Below are 25,898 nucleotides of genomic sequence, written 5' to 3'. Positions count from 1 at the left end.
ACTGTGGTAGAATTGCTATTTCCATGTGTGTCATTAACTGGTCCATTGCTGTAAAGAACTAGGGTCTAGGAAGCTGCAGACAAGGTATTAGGAACATTATGATTTATTTTTGTCTTTTGAAATTAGATTGGCAGTGTCTCTTACTGTGGTGCTGAGTGGTTTCTTGTGGGAATTCAATGAACTATACATGTTGATGCCTTTCATCTGTTTTTTATGCTAATTTTGGTGCAAATTTTTTACTTCTGCTTCTGTGTTTATGCCAGTACTGACATACTTTTTATTAGTGAATAAAAGGTTTTCTAAAATAGAAAGTGAAAGACTGTTGCATTACCTGTTTGGAGAGATAACAGTTGTTCATTTATTATCCCTTATTTCACCTGAATTTGGGAATTTTCTTATTTATTTAGTTTAAAAGGTTTCCTAATTTTATGTGTTTCCATATGAAATTTGAACTTGGATTCCTGTGCATGCTGCAGTGCCGCCCTGGGTTGGTTTGCTTATGAGCCTGAGTGGTATGATACAAACAACAAGAATTTTGCTCAGAGTGAGGCTCAATCCATTTCTGTATTTGTCCATTATCTTTTGAACGAGCGAGTGGATCAATCGGATTCATCTCTGAAAGGGCAGGGACGTGAAAATGAAGGTTCTTTGGGTGATATGGTAGGAATTAATTTTACTACCTGGAGAAAAGCTTGAGTAATGACTTAGTTGCTGAACAAGTATTTCCCATGTATAAGGATTTCAAGTATACTGCTTTTTTCCCCACTAATTCATAGGGCATAATAATTCTGTGCAGAAGGATCATTATCATCCCATATGGGGCAAAATGGAAAACTATGCTGTTGGAAGGGAAAAACGAAAGCAGTTACTGTTAATGCTTTGCCAGCATGAAACTGATCGGCTTGAAGTCTGGGCACAACCTTTGAATTCAAAGTAAACTTCATTAAGTTTCTGATTTTAGTCTTGACGCTGGTTAGATAGTGCTCCCCAGATGTTCTTCATGATTTTAATACTTTGGTTATTTTCTTACTGGCTTAAGCCTTTTCCTTAACAGGGATAACTTGTCTTCTAGGCCTAAACTTAGCTCAGAGAAATGGGCTGAATATGCTAGGATTGCATTTTCTGTGGATCCTCGGATTGCTTTGTGCTTGGTTTCAAGGTTCCCAACAATTTCCTCTTTGAAAGCTGAAGTAACCCAACTAGTTCAGGTATGCTACAACTGCTTTTAAAGTTTTCATTTCTCATATTTCTTTCTAGAAGCCACAATGAAATGGAGACAAAATGTACATGGAAAACAAATGGACATAGTGATGATGAGATTAATTGCAACCGCATTTAGTACAAAGATGTAGATGCAGAATAAAAAAAAAAAGAAAAGAAAAGAAGCAACTTGGGGAAGAAAGCCAATTTTTAGGAGGATTTCAGAAGCGGGCCAACAATCCCAACTAACCCTGAGGCAACCCCTGTTGCTGAAAAATCTTCGGAAGTACCCTTTTTGATCTCTTTTGTGAAGAGGCTCAATGCATGTTCATAATTATTCCTACTGTTGGATTGGTTCTATTTTTCCAGTTTTATTGAGACATATTGGTTCTCTGTTTGAGTTACATTGATGTTGAAAAGATCCCACGTTGTTAGGAGTTATATTAGGGACTTAGATTTGGAGTCCTAGTTAGTTTACAAGAAAGTTCAATTGGCCTACTTATTAGGGCTTCTCTTAGGAGAATAAGAGAGACCTAATTTTCTGTAACATCGGTAGGAGAGTAAAAAGTGGGCTGGCCAACCACCTGTAATAATCTAAAGAAAAAATATACTATTTAATTGTTTTTATTAAGGCACCTGTTTGGGTATATATTTTTCCCTTCTTTCCATCCTCTATTGAATTTTTCTCTTCTGTTCCTCTATTATTCTATTGCTCTTTTCTTAATAGAGAACCAATTTTCTATATGAGTTTTGCTACAATACCTTATCTTTCAACTTTCTCTATTATTTTCTGTGTGATGTTGCTGCCAGCAGCATTCTATGTTTCAGAAGCGGGCCAACAATCCCAACTAACCCTGAGGCAACCCCTGTTGCTGAAAAATCTTCAGAAGTACCCTTTTTGATCTCTTTTGTGAAGAGGTTCAATGCATGTTCATAATTATTCATACTGTTGGGTTGGTTCTATTTTTCCAGTTTTATTGAGACATATTGGTTCTCTGTTTGAGTTACATTGATGTTGAAAAGATCCCACGTTGTTAGGAGTTATATTAGGGACTTAGATTTGGAGTCCTAGTTAGTTTACAAGAAAGTTCAATTGGCCTACTTATTAGGGCTTCTCTTAGGAGAATAAGAGAGACCTAATTTTCTGTAACATCGGTAGGAGAGTAAAAAGTGGGCTGGCCAACCACCTGTAATAATCTAAAGAAAAAATATACTATTTAATTGTTTTTATTAAGGCACCTGTTTGGGTATATATTTTTCCCTTCTTTCCATCCTCTATTGAATTTTTCTCTTCTGTTCCTCTATTATTCTATTGCTCTTTTCCTAATAGAGAACCAATTTTCTATATGAGTTTTGCTACAATACCTTATCTTTCAACTTTCTCTATTCTTTTCTGTGTGATGTTGCTGCCAGCAGCATTCTATGTTTCAGAAGCGGGCCAACAATCCCAACTAACCCTGAGGCAACCTCTGTTGCTGAAAAATCTTCAGAAGTACCCTTTTTGATCTCTTTTGTGAAGAGGTTCAATGCATGTTCATAATTATTCATACTGTTGGATTGGTTCTATTTTTCCAGTTTTATTGAGACGTATTGGTTCTCTGTTTGAGTTACATTTATGTTGAAAAGATCCCACGTTGTTAGGAGTTATATTAGGGATTTAGATTTGGAGTCCTAGTTAGTTTACAAGAAAGTTCAATTGGCCTACTTATTAGGGCTTCTCTTAGGAGAATAAGAGAGACCTAATTTTCTGTAACATCGGTAGGAGAGTAAAAAGTGGGCTGGCCAACCACCTGTAATAATCTAAAGAAAAATATACTATTTAATTGTTTTTATTAAGGCACCTGTTTGGGTATATGTTTTTCCCTTCTTTCCATCGTCTATTGAATTTTTCTCTTCTGTTCCTCTATTATTCTATTGCTCTTTTCTTAATAGAGAACCAATTTTCTATATGAGTTTTGCTACAATACCTTATCTTTCAACTTTCTCTGATTCTTTTCTGTGTGATGTTGCTGCCAGCAGCACTCTATGTTACCAACAGCTGCACTTTGTTCTGTATTTTTCCACTATAAGAGCACTTTCTTTTCTTTATTTTAAACCCATTATTTTCTGAGCAGTCCTAATTAAAACTACTCCAAGTTGTTTATCTGCATTAAGAAAAAAAAAATTCTCCTCTTGCATTCCATTGCTGCACTTGGTGGTGATTTTCTTATTACCCAAATTTGTACTTTTTTTATGTTTTTCTTATTAATGAAAATTTCTCTTTACTGTAAAAAAAAAGTTCATTTGTGGCAATGTCCCATGTTTGTGATCTTTCTGTTTCTGCACATGAACCAGAAGCTTTATGTTGTTTCCTTTGGTCATTCCTGAGTCCTCCACCCCTGTTCTTTTTTCATGATTTCTGTTACTTTGAGCTTTGATGGTGGTTTTTTTTTCCTTTTTTGATATTTAACAGGCATTTAATTAAGAAGTATAATTTAATGTACACTTTACAATCTGTATTTAGAGAGGCTTTGATGCTTTTTTTTTCATGCAGTTGCACATATTAGATATTCGCTGCATACCTGAAGCATTGCCATTTTTTGTCACTCCAAAGACCGTTGAGGAGAATTCAGTGATTTTACAACAATTGCCACACTGGGCTGCTTGTTCAATTACACAGGCTCTTGAGTTCCTCACTCCTTCATACAAGGGTCATCCACGCGTCATGGCTTATGTTCTTAGAGTTTTGGAGTCCTATCCTCCTGAACGTGTGACTTTTTTCATGCCACAGTTGGTGCAGGCTCTGCGATATGATGAAGGGGTATGTCATCACATGATGTTCATTATTGCTATTGTCATGATCATTTCCTATATGCGTAGCCTGTTTGTTGCAGTTACCAATTCCTTAGTCCTGTCCTATTATGTATTTTCATTCTTTTGATGATTTTATTGCTAATGCAGAAGTTGGTAGAAGGATATTTGCTTCGAGCAGCTCAAAGAAGTGATATATTTGCTCATATTTTGATCTGGCATCTTCAGGTGTTGTGTCTTATATTTTATTCTCTAAACCTAGCAAGTAATCGATATGTGCTTTAAATGTTTGATCTTGAATTGACTTTGAAGTTATGGTTTATACAATTGGCAGGGAGAAACATGTGCTCCAGAATCAGGGAAAGATGCAAGTGCTGGGAAGGTGTGTGTATGTGTTTATATTTTTCAAAATCAAGCATAATGAAATCATTTTGAGATAATGAAGACCTATATTAACATATAGACATTTCACTGTCGTAATGATTCCATTTGGTAATTTTTGTTATAGCCATTGAGTTTGCTGGTCTGCCTACCCATTGAACTCTGATTGTCATATTCCTTCATTTAACCTTTTTGAGAAGATCTCTAAAACCCCAAAGCACAGTGTCCGGATCCTTCAGCCAACCCACTATCACCTGGGAATCCCCTTCAATAATCAGATGCTCTATGCCTAGCTGGTTTGCAAACTGGATTCTTTGTAAAGCAGCAAGTAATTTGGCCCTTAAAGAGTCTCCCACACCCGCAGGATCTGAGTACAAAGATATAATGCTACTGTCTTTGTTTCTCGACACTCTTATGCCTGAAGGCCCTGGATTTCCTCGGCTACTTCCATCAAAGTTCAGCTTGATAAACTCCTCCCCTGGTGGCATCCATTCAACCCCATGTCTTTCCTTCCTGGTAGAAGTATTAGGCACTGCTAACCAGCTTTTCCATAGGTCATCAAAAGAGTATGCATCAAAGAGCTTTAGAGTTTTCAGCCACTGAATTGCCCTTGTCAGAATACATTCTTTAACTTCCGAGAAGCTCCTTTCTTTTTCACAAAAGATTCTGGTGTTCCTTTCTTCCCAAAATGTCCACAACAAAGCTTTTCTTATGCACTTCCACATAATTCTCCCTCTCTTTGTGTGCCATTCAAAGATAAACAGACTAAACAACAAGCTAGTATCAGATGGAAGGTTCCACCTACACTCAAACAACATAAAACTCCAATTCCATAAAGTTGTAGCAAAGGAGCAAGAGATCAGTAAGTGGGGACAGTCATTTTTAGATTTACAAAGAACACACCAATTAGGAGATAAGCACCAATTTTGGTCTCCTCTTTTGCAGGTTTTCAAAGGTATTAATCTTACCATAATAAATTTCCTAACAAAAAACAACAATATTTGGGGGAATGGGCCTAGTCCAGAATTCTTTAACTGGGAAGTACTGGGGTGCAGAAGTGGAGCAAAGGGATTTGATGAAAGAGGAGCAAGTGAAAAAGCCTTTTAGGTTAGGGGTCCAAATTCTTGTGTCAGGTTTGAAGGGATCTAAACTAATCAACTCAAGTGAAGACAACAGTTCTGAAACACAAGCACTTTCATCATCACATAACCCTCTACGGAAACCAAAATCCCAGTTTAGGGCCACAGAAGAAGCTAAGGAGGAAATAAAACTGGAAACTGACTCTTCCTTATAAAGGGAAAGAGAGTAAAGAGAGGGAAAAAAGTCTTTAAGAGGTTGGTTGCCTATCCAAACTAAACAAGAATAACTTAATAACGAGGTTTCTTATTTCCAAATTCAGCATAAATTTTATATGGAATGAAGTGCTACATGTCTAGATCCCAGGAAAAGTGAAGATGGTGCAAACACTTCACAGGAAAAAAAAAAGAGAAAAAAGAGGGCATTCAGAAGAACCAATGGAGGAGTCACAATCAATAAAATTTTGTTCTCTGATGAAAAAAAAAAGGCACTTAGGAACTCATATTAATATCAGAACATAAAGATCAAAGTCTTCTGACTACATCTGGTGCTGAAAAGCAAAAAATATTTCAAGGATTTGGGTTGTTCAGTCTTGATTTGACCTTTTGAGTTACCTAATCCTATCATTATGGGCTAACCCTAAATCTTGCAACTTTTGGAGCCCAATTTTGGATAGGTTTTCAAAAAATACTTGCCACTTGTAAGGGAAATTACATTTATCTAAGAAGTGGAATCACTTAAATCAATCCCACCGTTCTAGCCACCTATATTTCTCCATGGTCTCTTAAGGCCTCAGTTTAAGTGGTTAAAATGTTGGACGGGATTATGAGGAACATGTTATGTAGATCAGGGGAAAGGATTAATGAGCTTATCTTACTTATCAAAAAACATGTCACTGCAAATCTGAGTATTTCAAAAAGGATCACTTGTTTAATTGGGACATGTGCACAAAGAAAGAGGAAGGAGGCCAGGCATAGCTAGATGACTCTTAAAACACCTGATTGCTAGGCAAATGGTTGTGGAGGTTTCCTTATGAATTCAGACAAGCTGTTTCATTTCGTAATTGAGAGCATCCATGGCATGAGGTTTAGCGGCTGAGACACTAATTTGGATGCAAGAGTGACACTATTATCTCTTTGGAAGTTTATCTGAGAAAATTTACTCTTTATGCCACTCATCAGTCTCAGCATTGGGCTGTCTCTACTGTAAATAAGTACTGATTATATGCTTTTTTTTTGTGAAGATACTGATTATATGCTTGTATATAATTAATTTACTATATATATTTCAATAGAACATAATTGATTATTGATAAAAAAATATGTCCTAGAGGTCTGCAACCACATTGTATGGTACATAAAAAATGGACAAGAAACTCTACTTGTCTTCAATTTGATATATGATGTTCTATATTCTTACCTGCCATTTCTGGAGATATTAGCCTGTTTTCTTTTCTATGATTTTAACGTTTATGATAGTTGTTGAAATGCTGTGTTTTTTGTATGTTTAGTACCGCAGGGGTACTTTAGTCCTTTCAGCATGTTTTATTTTAAGTTGTGTCGCCCTAGTATAAATAACAACAAAGTTGGCACCACCAGCAGCTTTTTTGAGACTCCAAACTTTTGTCTCTCTTCTCTCTTCTCTCTCTCTCTTCTTCTCTGGATAACATGGTATCAGAGCCACTTTAACCAAGTGGTCTAGTGTTTGATTCTCATCACCCCCATTATAATTAATTAAGTTTCAGCACAAGGTATGGGTGGGCCTGTGCTGTCCACGATTCAAGCCCAATGGGCTCTCGTGTGAGGGGGCATGTTAGAGATTAAAATCTATTCAAGGACCTCACTTAACAGCTTAAGCTTTTAGGTTAAATGGTTCTTCCTGAGGGGAAGGAACCAGTTGGGTGTAAATGGGTTTTCACACTAAAACATAAGGCTAATGGCACAGTGGAGCGGTATAAAGCTCGTCTAGTGGCAAAGGGGTTTACACAAGTGTATGGAGTGGATTATGCAGAAACTTTTGCACCCGTTGCTAAGATGAACTCCATTAGAGTTCTTTTCTCCTTAGCTGCTAATCTTGACTAGGAACTTCATCAACTTGACATCAATATTGCATTCTTGAATGGTGACCTTGAAGAGGAAGTATACATGGTGCAACCTCCTGGTTTCCGAGCTCAAGGTAAGGAACAAAAAGTGTGCAGGTTAAAAAAATCATTATATTGCCTGAAACAATCACTGAGAGCCTGGTTCAGTAGATTCCATGTAGCAATTCAGCAAAAAGGATACAAACAGTGTCAATCTGATCACACATTGTTTGTGAAAAGAGGGGAAGGAAAGATTGCAGCATTGATAGTATATGTTGATGATATAGTTATCACTGGTGATTGGAATGATGAAATTCAAAAGTTGAAGAGTTTTCTTGCTACCCGGTTTGAAGTGAAGGATCTAGGTCCTCTAAGGTACTTCCTTGGGATTGAAGTGGCCCGCTCAAAAAAGGGTATCCTCATTTCCCAAAGAAAGTATGTCCTAAATCTACTCCAGGATACAGGAAAATTGGGAGTGAAGCCTGTTGATTCTCCTATTGATCATAACCACAAGTTAGAAGACTATCAAGGTGAACCCGTCGAAGACGTGAAACAGTTTCAGAGACTTGTAGGAAGATTGCTATATCTTTCTATGACTCGACCAGACATTGCTTATGGAGTGGAAGTTCTTAGCCAGTTCATGTTTGCCCCTAAGACTACCCACCTTGAAGCAGCAAAAAGAGTTCTCAGATATCTTAAGAAGTTCCCAGGTGCAGGCTTGTTGTTTCAAAAGCACAGGCATTTGAAAGTTGAAGTGTATACCGATGCTGATTGGGCTGGATCCTTGAATGACCGGAAGTCAACAAGTGGCTATTGTACCTTTATAGGAGGGAATCTAGTTACCTGGAGAAGCAAAAAGCAAAATGTGGTAGCTAGCTCTAGTGCTGAAGCTGAATATCGGGCAATGTCTCATGGAGTGGCAGAAATCATCTGGTTAAAGAATTTGTTGAGTGAGTTGGGCTTTCCAGTTGATGGATAGACTCTTTACTGTGATAACAAAGCAGCCATAAACATCGCTAATAATCATGTGCTGCATGATAGAACTAAGCATATCGAAGTTGACAAACATATCATCAGAGAAAAGGTTGTCACAGGCGAAGTGTGTACTCCCTATGCCAGTTCTGAAGACCAACTTGCAAACATCTTCACAAAGGGGTTACATCACTTGCGACATTATGATTTATGTGACAAGTTGGGCATGATTGATATCTATGTCCCAACTTGAGGGGGAGTGTTGAAATGTTGTGTTTTTGTATGTTTAGTACCGCAGGGGTACTTTAGTCCTTTCAGAATGTTTTATTTTAAGTTGTGTCGCCCTAGTATAAATAACAAAAAGCTGGTGCTGCCAGCAGCTTTTCTGAGACTTCAAACTTTTGTCTCTCTTCTCTCTTCTCTCTCTCTCTCTTCCTTCTCTTCTGGATAACAGTAGCCTATTAGAAATACTTCATATATAAAACAATGTTGTTCATGTCTGCAGTAGTTGATACAATTCTATGGTATCTCATTGCAGAATCATTATTGTTATATAAAAGTCAAACATTTCTTCTACATTATTGGTACTTTATGAATCACACATGCTACTTCCCAAGGTTCACAAATAGGGCTTCCAATAGGTCAGATCAGGGACGGGTTGGTTGTAAGTTCGAACCCAATAAGAAAACAAACAAATATGGTCCCGACCTCGACCCTACAGGATCTGTAAGTACTAGATCCAGAACCAATTCTATCATTAATTGGGCTTATTGGATTTGAATCATTTGATCCAATATGTCTGAATTATACTTAACAAGTCTTTAGCTTGGTATTCTGACAGTAAAACTACTTATTCTGTTGTTATTTTCAAAATATTGTACACATCCCCTTAAAATAATAATTTTAGACATCTTATATGACATTATTACAGGTAAACCATGAAAAACATGTATGAAATGTTGGGGATATCTTCTTGATGTGCTAATGTTGGTTCAGATCTTCATTAGGCCAGAATAGGTAAAGCCAATCTTGACCTTATTATAGTCAGAGATCAAGATGCATTTCCAGAATCAGCCCTATTAATAATTGGGACTCAGTGCAGACCCAGTTTCTGTATAATAGGGTGGGTTTGGGTTGAGTCTATCAGGTTAACCTGGATTATTGACAATGCTATTCACAGAACCCGCCAGGTTCTTTCATACTCAACCTTTAATGCAACGTAGTTCTGTAAATGCGTACACATGAAATCAGCTGTATGGGGAAACAAATAATGATAAAGTGGTCTTGTTCTCTTTATTTTCATTGAAATTATGCTTAGGTTTTTAGGTATATTGCTCTTTTGATTCTGCTCTCATCTTTTATACAATTCACTCTAGATGTCAAAGACCTAGCCTTTCTGATGAAATGATGCATAGTCCATGTAAGTGGTGGCACCCTCAGAATCTCCCTCCACATTAAAAAGGACATTACCCAATGTTAGTCCCAGCTATCTGGTGTCCTGGGAGGGATCAGGGATGCATTGGATAGTAACCTAACCTTTTTTTTTTCTTCAGAAAGTGTCTGCTCTCAGACTAAAATCTGCATTCTCATGCTCATCTCCTGAGAATCTCCGTCCACATTGATCCAGTCAAAACCCAAGGTAGTTGATTATAGTTGGTATGATGGCAATGCCTCCACCAGATTCCCTAGGGGGACTGCCAGGATTGGAAAAATCCTTTGCTTCAGTGCTTACTTTTTCTTCAATCTCAACTGTATGTCCTCCAAAGTCCAGTCATTGAGGTCCTTTGAGAACCCCCATTCTCAAATGGGGGTACCCATGATTCTGTTTTTGGAAAAGGAGATAGATATGCCTTGTGAACCTCTCAAGTTATTACATGTGGGTAAATCTGTTATGGAAGAACGGGGTTGTTGGAAATCAAGGACTTAAATAGTAGGTATAGAAGGAAAGAAATAGAAGGGTAGAAAACAGCTATCTAACCTTACAATTTATCATCTTGAGAATGGACAAATGGTGCATTGATGTTAGATACCATCTGGTCTTTGGAAGAAGGTGCTCTAGAGTTGAAAGAAATTTTGTACAGAGCTTATAGATCTCAGTGATGACTGATGAGTACTAAAGACACCTATAGCTGGATTGGTACATTGGGGTGTCCCTGTAGCCAGGTCAGCAAATGGCTTGGCTGACACTTTGGCCAAGAAAGGGGTAAACAGGTAGCAGCTTTTCTGGGTGAGATAAGCTTATCTTCCTGTGGGTTGCTTTATGCGTACATTATCTCTGTTTATATTAATAAAATGTGTTATCTATTATCTATCAATAAATAAATAAACTCATTGCCTTTGTGTAAAACGTCCATACATATTTATAGACTCTAAACTCAATAATCCTAGGAGTCAAACTATTAGACTCATAATAGTCTTAGGAGTCAAACTGTTAGACTCAATAATCCTAGTAGAACTCAAACTAAGTTGTCATATCCTATTTTAATTCAAAGAAGACTCAATAACTCTAGTCCTACTTATGCAATGACTCTGAAATTTTAAACATAAACAAACTATAACTAGAAAAATTGAACCCTATCATTGGACCCCACTGAAAATTGAAAAATGATAGAAATACCCCTATTGTCCAAAAAATACAGAAATACATAAAATTTCATAAAATTTCAATTTTGCCTCTTCAGCTCCTGCATCATTATTACAGATCCTTGATAAGTTGATAGTGTATGTTTGGACCCCTCTTCCAAATAAACACATTTGGATTCCCCATCCCAAATGTTTGTCTTCTTGTGCTTCTTTGTTTAAGTCTCTTTGTGCCTCTACTCCTGTTGCTTTTCCTTTCAATGAGATCTGGTGTTGACCCATTCCTCCTAAACTAGGGGATTTTTGTTGGGAAGTGTTTCATAGGAAGATCAACACTATGGATATGCTACAAAAAATGAACCTCCCTGTATCCCCTAACTGGTTTACTTTGTGTAAATCCAATAGTGAGAGTTGTTACCACTTTCTAATCTCCTGTCCTTTTGTTATTGATATTTGGAACTGTTTTTTCTCTGTCTGGATGCAGTTGGTATCAACCAAAGGAGGTAAATATGCTATTTGATCCTTCCACTTTTGCTTGGCATAAGGAAAGGGAAGATTTATGTGAAGGTGTGTAAGGGCAGCTTTGATTTGGACTATTTGGAAAGAAAGAAATGCAAGGATTTTCATAGAGAAGGAGAGGAGCAAAGAAATGGTGAGAGATTGTGTTGTGGCCAGGGTAATACACTAGATCAGAACCTTGGATTTGTTCTCCCAGTTCTCCTTTGATGGTATTTGGACTTTGGAGAAATTGTGGGGTGGTGGCTAGAAGCTCTTCCAACAAAGAAAAAGAGAATGTGGTTTGACAGCCTCTTCCTGAAGGTTTTATGAAGTTAAACTTTGATTGAAGTAGTCAAGGTAACTGAAGTCCCTCTAGGATAGGAGCAAGGGTGGAGCCAGGGGTGGCGGAGGCAACCATCCCCCCCCCCCCCCCCCCCCCTCCCCCCATGCCTTAAAAATCCCCATTTATATCCCACTTATACCCTGGTCCCCCAATTACCCATCCATGTTCATTACCTATTGGCCCCCCAAGAAAAAATTTTGGCTCCGCCCCTAAATAGGAGGGTATTGAGAAACATTGAGGGATATGTTGTTGCTTTGTTCTCAGACCCAGGGGGTTTGGGTGACTTGGCTAGAGCTGAATTACCGGCCATACTACAAGGAGTTAAAATAGCAAATGAATAGAATATGCTAAATGTGGTGATTGAAGGTGCTTCAAAACTGGTGGTGGGGTGGTTGAAGAAACCAGACTCTATAATTTAGGACTTTAGGGATGAGATAAAAAATGTTCAAATGGCTTAGTAGAAGTATGAACTTGAGGATATAGTAGGTGAGGAGATCAGCAAACGGGGTGGTGGATATTTAACTAAGCAGGGGGTGAATAGAAATTACTTGTACTGGGCTCAAATATAATATGTAGCTTTCTGTTTATTGGGAGAGCTAGTGCCTTGTGCCTCTTTAAAGGATGCTTGTATTGTTGTCTATTTATTGATTAACAAAAGTTATTTTACTTGTCAAAAAAAGGTTACAATTAAAAGGAAGCTCATCATCTAGAGGATCTTATTACACCATGTAGTGTTACACTCTGTGGCTTAGTACTGTTATAATGTCTGTCTTGAGATTGGTTCTTAAATCTGGTATCCATTTGGTACTTGACTTGAACCTGTAGTTTCCATTAAATTGTAGACTGAATTCAGAGATGTATATCCAATCCTTGCTTATACATACTTTCTGTTACTTCAGAACAATGCATTCCAAGCACTACTACCTGTTGTTAGGCAACGAATAATCGAGAGCTTCACTCCAAAGGCTCGCGATTTGTTTCAAAGAGAATTTGATTTCTTTGACAAAGTTACATCTATTTCTGGTAGACTCTTTCCACTTCCAAAGGAAGAAAGGAGAGCTGGTATCCAGAGGTACAATTTGCTTCGAATAATTTTAAAGTTTTACTTATAAAGGTATTTCGTTTATCAACTCAGATGATCGTTTTCTATAACAGGGAACTGGAAAAAATTGAAATGGAGGGAGAAGACCTTTACCTACCTACTGCTCCTAGCAAACTTGTCCAAGGCATTCAGGTGGATAGTGGAATTCCCCTGCAGTCAGCTGCGAAAGTTCCTATTATGATTACGTTTAATGTAGTAGATAGGGATGGGGGTCTGAATGACATAAAATCCCAAGCTTGCATCTTCAAGGTAAACCTGTCTTTTACTTATTTATTATAGATCCATAAACTTGAGTTTCATTGTTTTATTTTAATTTTGGATTGATATCAGAAGAAATGTCTACTGTGAAGAGGAAAAGAAATTGCCCGGGATACCGGCTAAATCCAGAATGAGAACAACCATAAAGGAATGTCATTGCCTAATTCTGGTCCAGCTGTCAAGAGCCGGAGGGAGAAACAGTAGAGTTTTTGAAAACAAGATCTCTCAATTCTCAAACAGATGAGATCATAAGAATAACTTTACAGGATCTCTCAAACAGATGAGATCTTAAGAAAACAAGATCTCTCAAACATTAGAGGAAAGATCTTCTCTTGGGCTAAAGCAATTAACATTTCTGTAGAATAACTTTTTTTTGTATTTAGTATATATACCTTGGAGAATTTAGTGACATATTACTGTTTGTACAGTCATTGACTGGGAGGGATGGAATATACTTCTCAAAAGAGAAAAAAAAAGGAGCCTTGGGAGGGATGGATTTGGCATTGACCTAATCTCCAGAACTTTTGCATGAAGTGTCTGCTCTCAAACTTGAATATTTGTTCTCTAGCTTGTCAATCTGAGGTTCTACCATTGCACCAAGCACTTATCCTATCTCTTTTGGCAAGGTGCCAGCCAAATTATTCATTGATCTTAGCATCCAGTGGAATGAGATGTTCATCCTGGATGCTGAAAGCTGATGCACAAACCTCTAACAGATTCTGATATTGCCCTGTGGCACACCATGAGTCTGTCATCCATCAAAGTATGATCTTCCATTGCGATGATTGGGTTACTCCATTGCGACCTGGGTGACCAAGGTTCAAATCTTGGAAACAACCTCTCTATATGTAGGGGTAGGACTGTGTATATCTGTCTTTCCCCAGACCCTGCATTGGTGGGAGCCCCGTGCACTGTGCTGCCCTTTATTAACCTTCTCTGTCTAATCCTTTCAAGTACAAGGCCGTGGCCTCCTCATGGGCACTAAATTGTTCGTTGACTAGGAGCTGGAATGGTGGAACAAAAACTGAACTGGGACTCATTGATTCTGATGGTTAAGCACCAAGTTCTGTTTATGATATCATTCACTTACCATTGCAGCATCTAGTTATACAATGCATTTGGATAACTAAGTAGTGAAAGTATTCAAAATTTCTGTATGACTGTTATTTTTTTCATAGCTTCCTACTGGCAATGGCTAAGACCAGTGCTATACTAACTAGGATCTAGCTGAAAAACCTTATGCAATCAATGGGAAAAGATCTTGCTTACTATTGTCAGACCCAGGAACCAGATTTCTGAAGTCTGTCTCTTAACTATTAATATGACTTTATGGATGCAAGTCAGGTACCCAGCCTGAAGAATTTACACAGCATTGGTCCCAGGCCCTTGGTCCAGGCCCATTCAAATTTTAAGAAATGTTCACTCCAAGCCTGCCCAACTTGCAGCCCCATGACTTCACTCTGAAAGTTGCTTTTTCTTGTGATAACCTCCCATCAACATTTTAACACTCTTCTGATTGCTAACAGAAATTGTATTGATTTGAATGACTGGATGCTAAGAAGATACATACTAGCCCACAAGGTCACAGGTGCAATCGTCAACCCTGGCCCTGCAGGCATTATGGTGTTTTCAAGTCTAACAGAGGCGAAATTCTATGGGTGTTCAGTAGCCCTATTGGGGAAACAAACTCTACTAAAGCTGAAGTGCTTGCTGCTCTAACTGGGTTACGATTGGCAAATCAACTTGGCTTCACTTTGTTACTAACTTACTAGTTCAAGGGGACTCCGCAATTACTATCAGCTGGTTGAAGTAATACCATGGTGGGTGTTGGAGGTTGGACCATTACCTCATAGAGGCTAGAGACCCTCTCCTCCACTCTGCAAGCCTCCTTTAATTGGATTCCTAGGGAGCTCAATGGTCTTGCTGATTTATTGTCAAAAAAATTGTGTGAATAGAACAGATATTTATAGCAGCACTGGAGTGCCTTGATTTTTTGTATTGGGCACTCCTTTTTTTATATATCCCTCTCGTTTATTGCAATATATAACATCTTGTTATCTTCTCTCAAAAAGAAATAGAGGTAATAGTCATTTTGGAGTTCACCAGCCACCGTATAATAGTAGAGTTTTAGGTGGTTAAAGAGGTCTTATCACAACTTTTCTAGCATTAGTTGAAGTCTTATATAGTGCTGTCTGAGTCTGGATTGTTTTTATTTTAATATAGAGTCCTAGTTTATTTGGGAGTAGGTTCCTAAATTATGCTTGAAGTTGGCTAATTCTTTAGTTACTTCATTTCTCCTGCAAGTAGGAGTCTAAGGTGGAGTTAACTTGTGATGCAAGTATATCTTTGGTTAGGATTATTGCCATATCTTATTACAGGCACTGCAAGTAGGATAAACAGTGAAGCCTATAAATAGAGGTCTTAGGCAGATCTTAGGTTGTTTGTTTTAAGAAGGAAATTTCCAACTCTTGCTTGGTAAAACATGCTTTAACCTAATTAGATGTCTGAATCCATTAGAACAAGGGGCTAATTTCTTTGTGACATTTTCTTTTTCATTTTTTAACAAGTAGAATTGTATATTTCTAGATTTGATGATTAACCTGTGCAAGTGCATCCTCAGTGTTGACATATACAGATTGTGGAATAAACTATATTTTATTTTCTTTTCTAGGTTGGGGATGACTGTCGACAAGATGTGCTTGCTCTTCAAGTGATTTCGCTACTCAGAGATATTTTTGAAGCAGTTGGACTTAATCTCTACTTGTTTCCCTATGGCGTTCTTCCAACTGGTCCAGAGAGGGGCATGATCGAGGTAAACTTGTTTCGCCCACTTTATTGATGTGTGTGTTTGGTGGAGGAAGAGAGTGATGAAGATAGTGAATAGAAGAAACATAATGAAAATTGTAATTCTTATCTTACACTGCATGCCTGCTTATGTGTTGCTATGTCTCAGTCAGTTTCATTTTTTCTCTTTTTGATGCATTGACTAAATCATCGAGCAGAATGTATGTTTGTATATAACACCTTAGCTGCTGTAACAGCAGAATGACTTCTTGATCATGGAGTTCCACCCTCACAGCTTTTATATATGCACTACGTGATTGTTGTGGAGGAATAGACTAGTTTTAGTGAAGTCCCTGCCATTATCAGTTGTTTTTTTTCCTTTTATTTAATTGTTATTATTTTGGGCCTATTATTATTTCTTTTTATTAGTTTTCTGTGCCAGTGATTTAAAAGGCCTAGGCACATTTTGGTGTATGCGCCTCGCCCAGGTCCTAGGCGCACCCCTTTCAAAAGGCAAGTGCCTGGTGCGCCTAGGCGTGCACCTGATGCGCCTTGCGCCTCAGCCCAGGCGTGTGCCTTTTTAAAATTTTGCGCTTTTTTTTTTTTTAGTCTAACGGCTGGGCCGGGGGCGGAGCCCCCGGACCCTATTTGCTAATGTTGTTCATTCATTCATTGCAATAAAATATCTTCTTCAAAGGCAATGAAAGTTATAAAATCATTGTTTTTTATGTGAGAAATAAGAATTTCAGACCCTAACATAGACTTGTTTAGGCTTGCCTCGGGGGGTGTGGTACAAAGGTGACTCATAGAATCAAGAATGCAATATGTTTTACATCACATTAACTACTTGAAGCAATGCAATTAAGGAAAAAAAGAGATTGTGGGTTTTACATGCTTGAAAATGCTTTATATGTTTGCTTTTATTTTTATAATTTCATTTGAATACACTTTACATGTTATGTTTATGTATTTTAATTTTTGATAATAGGTTTTTTAAAATTTAAGTTTATATTTTTTATTAACATTACATTTAATATTTTTTGAATTTTTTGAATTAAAAAAAATTGGCATTTTTTTGAATTTTCTTACTTTTTTATTTTTTAGCTTTTTTTCTTTTTGTAATTTTGCGCCTTTGTTAAAAAGGTGTGCGCCTCACCTTGCGCCTCAGGCGCAAATTGGCCCTTGCGCTTTTAAAACACTGTTCTGGGCCTTACTGGGCCTATTGTTATTTCTGTCATTATTGACTAAGGAGTGAGTTGGGCGGCAGGGGCATAGGTGTCTTTATGTTTTTGGTTTTAATAAGAGTATATAAATAAAAGTTCTGGGTGGCAGAAGATCATTCTATTCTGCACCCTTTCTTCTTCTTTTCTCTTCTTCTTCTGTTATTTCTTTGTTTTTCTGCTGAAGTTTTATCAGGTTTCTGATCAACTGAGATCAGCATACGCCATCTATTGTCAAGAGTTACAGATGCCTCTCCTTCCTTTTCTACTCCCAACAAATCTCTTGTAACAGTGGATGATCTTCGAAATTCATATTTTAGCACTGTCTAATTCTTATTCTATGTGTGGAACCATAAGACACCCCAACTTAAGTAATCTATCACCAGAAACCTGTTGGCCTACCAATTTTTTACCTATAAACTTGACATGGTAAATCAACTTATTTTGATTAAGGATACCATAGCCAAACAAAGAGTAAACAGGATACAACTATTGTTCTGTTTGGCATGGATGCATGTCATACACGCTCTGTATCACCAACTTGCTACATCAGAAAAAATGGAAACACTATTTAGTCACATTTGAGAACCCAGTTTTGGAAAAACATTACTCCAATCAATGTTTTAAAAACCGACCCGGAGGTCGAACTGTTTTTGCCTCTGGGTCACGGGTCACCGGTTCAGACATATATATATATGTGTGTGTGTGTAAATGTATATTTTATCAACAAATAATATATAAATATGTTTTAGATATGTTATGTGTATTTTTATATTTAATTTCAATTTTTTAGCCCAGTTTTTTATTTTTTATTTATAAAAATATAAAAAATGTAATTTGAGGCCAAAAAAGGGTTTTTTTTTTTGCGAAAATAGTGGGGCAAGGCGCCTGTGGCACCTTGGGATGCATAGATCTTGAAAAGTTTCCCAAAATAAAAAAAAATCACCCCAATCGGACATCGGAGTGCAAAGTTATGGCCCTCGAAAGTTTGCATACATTGAATGTGCAACCCGCGACCCGGTGACCGGTCGAACAAGTCAACGGTTGAACTGGCTGGGTCGAACGGTTTTTGACGAAGTCAACGGGTTTTTACCATCTGACAGGTCTTGACTAAACTGGACCTAGAATCTTGGCCAGGTGATGGTTCGAACAGTTCGATTGGCCAAGTCAATGGCGGGTTGAAAACACTAACTGCAATATTTTTTCCTAGGATTTCAGGAGAGGGAGTTTCTTGAATCACCAATATGATGTGACACATTGAAATTTGAAAAAGCTGACAGCTTTTCTAAGGTTAGACCTGTTCGTGGGTCGGGTGGCCCGATGGGCTGGCCCGACCCCCGGACGGGCTTGAACATGCTTATAGGCCCGTAGGCTTAAAGTCAGGCCAAAAAGCCCGGTCTGCAATAAATTCGAGTTGGGCTCGGGTTTTGTCAAAATAGCCCGGCCCGACCTAATATTAAACTTAAAATTAGTTATGTGATTATGTCCATTTGAATAAATTTTTTGATTTAAGAATGTAAAATTGTGTTTTAAAATATATAAAAAAGGGAAAAATACCATCTTGTTGGCCCATTGTTCATTTAAATAGAAAAAAAATACTATCTGAATTTTTAATTCTAATTTGAATAGGGAAATTTGTTTTTTTTTTCAATTAGTTCGGGCTTCGGGCTCGAGTTCGGGTTTCGGGCTTTTTACCAAGGCCAGGGTCGCGCCCAAGTTATAGGCCCGTTGGTCAGGCCAGGCTCGGGCTTGAGCCTAGTATATTTTCATTAGTGACAAGTGAAAGCCCGGCCCGAGCCCGACCCGGCTCGGCCCATGAACAGGTCTATCTGAGGTGTCGTATCCTTGTTATAATGAAAATATTTTAAAAATAAAGCCAAAAAACTTTAAATGTCTAATCAGCATGCACCTCCACCGAAACAGAAGGGGCATCAACGTATAATCTGAATCCTGTATCATGTGCAACTCTGACAGATAAACATCCAACCATCTATTCCTACAATGCCCAGTGGTGAGGGGTGTCTACTCTCACTTATGCAGCTTGATCAACCTGTATGGGTGTATTCCAAAGAGGGTAACAGAGACCATTTGAGATCGTGGAAGGTAACAGGAATGAGTAGAAAAGGGAGGAGCCTATGGTGCATCATACCTGTTGCAGTAACATGGTGCATATGGAAAGAGAGAATTCAGAGAATATTTGAGGCTAAATTCTGTTCTGTGGAAGAACACTTTATAAAAATCATTGGTGTCGTTCGTTCTTGGCTGGCTGCAATGGATCTCTTTAGATATGTTCCCCATCAGAACTATATTGACCCTGCTATTTTGTTCTTGTAGTAGTTAGCCGGCAAGATGCAAAATGTTTTCACTTATGTATAGTGGCTCACTGTACATTCTTATATCTCTAAATCCATATATCATTTGAAGGAATTAGTACAATAAATAGTTGTCAAGGCGACACCTAGGCAGGCACCTAGGTTACAAGGCACCCTTGGAGGCTCGCCTCGCCCAGTCACCAAGCAGTTTTGCATACTGTGTAATAAAATACTTTTATATTGTTATTTTTTTTAGATTATAATTATAAAATAGACATTATTAAAGAGAAATATTCATTTTTTGTGTTTATAAACTAATTTCTTTTTATTATTTTCTTATTTGCTAGGGTTTAATCAACACAAACATTGCTAACTGACTTCAAAATCTGAACCAATAAGTAAAGGAAGAACTTAAAATTTTGTCTAATCAACACATTTGTTCTTCTTCTTCCACCTTTTCTTTTCTTCTTTTCCTATAACAAAAATAGGGGCTTCAGCCCCTACATTTTTTGAAATTTCTTTCTTGTCTTCTTTTTCTTCTCATAAATATGTTGATTTTCTAGACGTAAACATGAAGTTTATAATTTTCTTATGAAAATTATGGATAGTTATTAAAGAAAGTTGGTTATGGGACCTAGGGAACTGCCCTAGGATATGTGATTTTAACTTAAAAAAATCCATTGCCTAGGCGACAAGGTGCCCCCCTGTCGCCTAGCCTCGCCTTGGCTCCTTGAAAACTATGGTACAATACCTTCTGCTAAAAAAAAAAGCATATTCACCAAGTGGGTTTTTATGTGTTTTTCAAAAAAAAAAGAACAATGCATAATCAGGGGGGTGGTGTTCCTGATTCTTGGTGAAATGGATCTCTTAATGGTCCCAAACAAGCTCTATATTGGGGGTGAACAAATGGGGAGGTTGGGAGCTAGTTTGCTGTATATTACTAACAACTGAATTGGGATTAGATAGCTATGGCTACCAGGGACACTTGGGGTTATGAATCCCCTTGTGTACATATCACTTCTTTTCATAGTTAGTGAAGTACCATTTCCAATAAAAAATAAATAAAAAAAAAGCATCAGCATTTAGATCTTCAATGATGATTTTTGACAAGAGAAAGTTACAATAGCTAGGTTTGATTCTTATTCTTGAATTGTTGAATTGTCAAAACCTATCGTCTTAGTGGTGCAGTTTTTCCATGCTTTTATTTACTTTGACCAAGCCATCAAGGATGAATGGTTTCAAGCAATGAAAGAAACCAATGAAAGATTCCTTATGCTTGAAGATCAAAATAAGAAATAAGACAGATATCATGATTTCTTCATTTTATGTTTTGTGGAACTTGTTTTGGAGTTCATTATCTTGTACATATACCTATTATTATGACATTTTCAACCTGCAGGTTGTCCCCAACTCACGGAGTAGAAGCCAAATGGGTGAAACCACAGATGGTGGATTGTATGAGATTTTTCAACAGGACTATGGACCTGTTGGTTCTCCCAATTTTGAGGCTGCACGTAATAACTTCATAGTTAGCAGTGCTGGTTATGCAGTTGCTAGCCTTTTACTTCAACCAAAGGATCGACACAATGGGAACCTTCTTTTTGATAAGTATGCTCCTTCACAATTTTTCCTTGATAAGGAATGTTGTTCAGAATCCTCAAGATCATATGGGGCATGCCATGTGGAATGAAATCATTTTGGTGAACAAGATTTTTTCAATCAGTAATTAATCAAAGCTTTATTGATGTTTAGGTTAAAGAATGATGTACAATCAGAAATGTGACTGGCACCCTGTATTTGGGCTAGTCCCTGCTACCCTCCCCTCTCTTTGCCTACACATTACATGCTTCTACCTTGGGAAACAACCCCCAAATACATTGATCTGGCACTCCTTGTATTGCCAGAGCATCAAGCATACTGTTAACTGATATCGGGGTCCAGTTGAAAGTTGATCTCAGTTCTATAGCCAATTGTTTTACCTCCATCATCGAGTGTCTGTATTTCCAAGAGCCTGTACTATTATATTTAAGTCAACCCACGATTACATGAGAGTCCCCTTCTACCATTAAGTCTGCAATTCAGGCATTTGACCAATCTTAACCCTTGTAGAAGTGCTATCGATTCTGCCTGTGTTGACTCACCATAGTAGATAGGTCTAGAAAACAAAGCTAAAATATCACATGCAGATATCATCTACTGCACCAGTAAGAAGTGATCTGTTACAAGTTAAAGGAGCTAGGAGAGCTAGGGGCAGACCAAAAAGGACATGGGTTGAAGAAGTGAGAAATGATCAGGCTCATAATTTAACGATGGATTCGGCAGTGAACAGAATGGAATGGACTGTGATATAACCATCACAATTTCTGAGAATTCCAACTATTCATGTATTTCCTGGGTTTGATAATAGCAATTTTAGTAGTTTGACTTGTGAAATGGATTGATGATGAAAATTTAGTAGAATCAGAATGAGTTCATTATACAATTTCAAGAAATGAGTTCATTTCTTTTCCAATTTACCTCCCAGGGATGACTCCTGTTGTTATTAATAATGAATTAACATATTCAAATGGTTCCAAATTGAATTTATCAAAAAAAAAAAGGTTCCAAATTGAAATGATTTCACTGTGGCTTCAAAACACCTTTTAATGAATAAATTTAGAAAAGTCCTCGTGTATTTTTCTTCAAGATGGATTGCCATATTCATTCTTATCTTGTGGTTTGTGGTGCTTCTATTTGACAAGAATCATTTACCCAAGATACTTGTACTGGATCAATAACTGTGAACTGTAAGCATAGGACACCCCTGAATAATTGTCAAACATTATTCATTTTAAAAGAGAAAGGTACATCTTTACTAGTTGTTATCATTACAAATATTGTACATTTTATCTTTCTCGCTATGGATGTGTTCAAATCTACAGTCTTCATAAATACATGCATATGTATATATGTATATACATGCATGTATGTAGAGTTACCAGGTAATTATTGGATATTAGATTCATAACCTTACAGAGAAGAGGATAAGAGATCTATCCAAATGAAGAAGCAAAGACTCCATAACCACAAGGTATCTGTTGTGAAGAAAGCCAAATCACAGCATACTGGCACCTACCATATAAACAATATAACAATGCATCTATGTTTCTGCATTTTACAAGTTACCAATAACATTACATGTAATATGACATTTCACGCAATATTATTATTGTGAAGTGTCCAAGGGCATTTTAGAAGCAATTGGAAATAAACACTGCACATATTTATCCAACAATCTATGTATGACATCTTTGGTGTCTGACATGGCCAAAGTACATCAGGTGCTGGGCTGCCTTTATTGTAAGGTAATATATAATTCCAATTAATCCCTGCTCGTTTATATGCAGTGTGGGAAGGCTTGTGCATATTGATTTTGGTTTTATCTTGGAAACTTCGCCTGGTGGTAATATGCGTTTTGAAAGTGCCCAGTTTAAGCTCAGCCACGAGATGACTCAATTGCTTGACCCATCTGGGGTGATGAAAAGTGAAACCTGGGCCTACTTTGTGCGGTAAATTTGTGGATGTGTTTACAATAGCTTTACAATAACTGATCTTTTTTCAAATGGATTGCAGTGGGATCTTGATAATGTTCTTTTTTCAATTATATGCAGCTTGTGTGTGAAGGGATATCTTGCTGCAAGACGCCATATGGATGGCATAATCAATACAGTGCTATTGATGGTTGACAGTGGGCTACCTTGCTTCAGAAGAGGTGATCCAATTGGGAATCTTCGGAAGAGATTCCATCCTGAGATGAGCGAACGCGAAGCAGCTAATTTTATGATTCACACATGCAATGATGCCTATAACAAGTGGACAACTGCAGGCTACGATTTGATACAGTATTTGCAACAGGGTATTGAAAAGTAAAATCTGTATATTTGTATTATTGTTGTTGTTTTAGTCAATTCTTTTTCCTTCTTTATTATTCTGCTATCAAGGTGCTGAGAAAGACTTGTAACTGCGGCAACATGTCAAAGATTCTTTATTACCAAGTAGTGGGACTTCCTTGTGAGTTCTGTAAAAATGCATAGTTGTAGCGCCAATTTATCAATAGAAAAAAAAAAATCTTGAGCAATATCCTTGTGGAAGTTTGGATTCTTTAGGGAATGTTTATGAAGAGATGCTAATATAGGAGCCAACGTAATTACCATATGCTCTGTATTTCCTCAGGCTTTATATGTGACAATATACCCTTCTTTTGGTTGTTATCCCAGATTCCCGGTTGGTTTCCAATTTCCAGTAGAATCTTCTTTGCAAATATTTTTTATGAATTATGACTCATTGAAGACGTTAAGGATGTAAATTTACTTTTAGATTGAGTGATTTCAAGTTGAACGATTGTGTAGGATTTTGGTTACTCAGGCCAAATTGATTTCAAATTACGTATAGAGAGGATCTCTTAGCTGGGACCTCAAATGGTTGGCTTGACGTTTGTTGTAACTACGGAATCCAAAGGATCATAATGCACCACGTGTCAGATGGATTTAACTCAAGACTGACAGACGTGGGGAGCAGATAGATAAGTGGGCAGGTAGCAAGCATTTATGACCGGCATAGCGGCGCCAGGGCGAGGTCTTCAAGCAAAGACAAAAGATAAGATGGCGGGAGATGGAGAGCAATCTCCGGAGTGGGTAGGACCTTAAGGAACTAGGCGTAATTAAAGAGCTAGGGCCTTACCTGGACGAAAGGCTGGAAGAAAAAGGGAACAAGGGAGAAGAAACAAAGGAAAGGGAAAAAGGGAGACCCCGGTCCATCACCTAAGGAGGGCTCACCATCAACTCGTTGTAGATGAACCCGGTCATGCCATCTGTGGTGATTAGGTTCCAATCGACCTCTTGGATCTTGACACGTGACTCAATATCTATTCGAACCCTGACAAGCTTAAAAGGACACTCATCAACATGGCACCGACTTGTTGCCTTCCAAATATCGAAGTCTCCCGGGAGTACAGTACAGACTATGGGTCTATACTGTATCGACTAAAATGCGTCTATATTGAGTTCAGGTTTGGCTCAATGGTTGGCTCAGTGGTCTCTATTTGAGTTCAAGTTTGGCTGACGAATTAGTAACTGTTTAGATTATTTACAAGTGATATTGAAGAACTTTTGGTATCATCATTGACCAGCTTTTAAAATAATCTATATAAATCTACAAAAATTACTAATTAATTGAGTAGCCTCCCAAGCTTTTAAAGCAATGTTTTATTTGTCAAATTTGAGTTTGAAAAACTAATTAAACTTACCTTAACATTCAAACTCAATCAGCATTGAACTTGCATATAAAGCCTAATCCAATTCGAGCCCAAACTATTAAACCAAAGCTAGATTTGATTGCACCCCTAATTTGGAGATCCTTGGATTTAATCATTACAACTCCCTTGTCTTACCTAATCCTGATACATGGACCAGGAAAAAGGCTAAAAACAAAAGAGTACGGCATGTTAGAAGCATGCAGAACACATCTTTTGTGGTTCACGTGTATCCATATTTGAAGTTTGAACTGTGTCAAGCAGTTGAGCTTCCCATATCTATTAAGGAAATTGATTAACAAGGGAAGGAAACGATTGATCATGGACAATGTTCAAATATCACAATGTATTGGTTTACATTGTGGATATATGTATCAACTTTTAGGGGTCATTGATATGTGCTTGTTGGGAAGTTTCAAAGATTAATAGATGTACAATATCTACTTTCAACTCGTTTAAAAAAATTTAAAATAATTATGAGTTTCAATGCTTCAAAACTCTTGATCATACATGGTTAGTGAACTAGACCATAACAAAAAATGGTTAAAATATTTGAGCAACCACTGTTTGCAAATTGACATATAATGCTGTTATTGCTCTCTAAAATACCCTTCCTGACTTGCTCCACCTGTGATCATCTCTAGTAAAGTTCAAGATATTGCAATTTATCAGTGTGTATTGAATAATGTGGCCAGTTTTTCAACCCGCCAAACTATTATTTACATAGATTTTGGGGTTATCTGTATTCAAATACAAGAATCCCTCTCCTTAAAATATAGGGTAAATTTTTTAAACTACCCTTATGGTTTAGCTAATTAATTAATTGTATTCTTACTATTTGAAAATTGACTAACGTTACCCTTATTGTTTTTGACAATTAGCTAACTCTACCCTTACTGTTAGCATCCGTTAACTTTCCATTACATGTGATATCATGTGACTAATATATATCGAAAATTCTGAAAATACCCTTCCCACTTCCATTCCTAAAAATACCATATTTGCTCCTAA

At 37.4% G+C, this 25,898-nt stretch overlaps 1 protein-coding gene across 3 annotated transcripts in view; it reads left to right on the top strand.

Annotated features, from left to right (window-relative positions):
* The window catches only part of LOC148862999 (phosphatidylinositol 4-kinase alpha 1-like), a 78,524-nt gene extending 54,810 nt beyond the window's left edge, over positions 1 to 23,714 (top strand). The window contains exons 15-26 of one of the 3 annotated variants that reach the window (XM_088978631.1): positions 477 to 660; positions 797 to 933; positions 1,055 to 1,208; positions 3,734 to 4,000; positions 4,141 to 4,218; positions 4,325 to 4,372; positions 12,821 to 12,993; positions 13,077 to 13,272; positions 15,953 to 16,093; positions 20,997 to 21,205; positions 22,984 to 23,145; positions 23,248 to 23,714. In XM_088978631.1, coding sequence (XP_088834757.1) covers positions 477 to 660; positions 797 to 933; positions 1,055 to 1,208; positions 3,734 to 4,000; positions 4,141 to 4,218; positions 4,325 to 4,372; positions 12,821 to 12,993; positions 13,077 to 13,272; positions 15,953 to 16,093; positions 20,997 to 21,205; positions 22,984 to 23,145; positions 23,248 to 23,506 — 2,008 coding nt within the window. In that variant the 3' untranslated portion in view covers positions 23,507 to 23,714. The remainder of the gene's footprint in view (positions 1 to 476; positions 661 to 796; positions 934 to 1,054; positions 1,209 to 3,733; positions 4,001 to 4,140; positions 4,219 to 4,324; positions 4,373 to 12,820; positions 12,994 to 13,076; positions 13,273 to 15,952; positions 16,094 to 20,996; positions 21,206 to 22,983; positions 23,146 to 23,247) is intronic. The other 2 variants (XM_088978632.1, XM_088978633.1) reach the window with 2 other exon arrangements.
* The last annotated feature ends 2,184 nt before the right edge of the window (positions 23,715 to 25,898 follow it).

The sequence above is a fragment of the Nelumbo lutea genome, chromosome 3, assembly GCF_056320005.1.
Source record: "Nelumbo lutea isolate HS-2025 chromosome 3, American lotus-T2T, whole genome shotgun sequence".
NCBI classification, from domain to species: Eukaryota; Viridiplantae; Streptophyta; class Magnoliopsida; order Proteales; family Nelumbonaceae; genus Nelumbo; species Nelumbo lutea.
The sequence above is the reverse complement of the archived record's forward strand: the minus strand, read 5'-3'. Positions and strand labels throughout refer to the sequence as shown.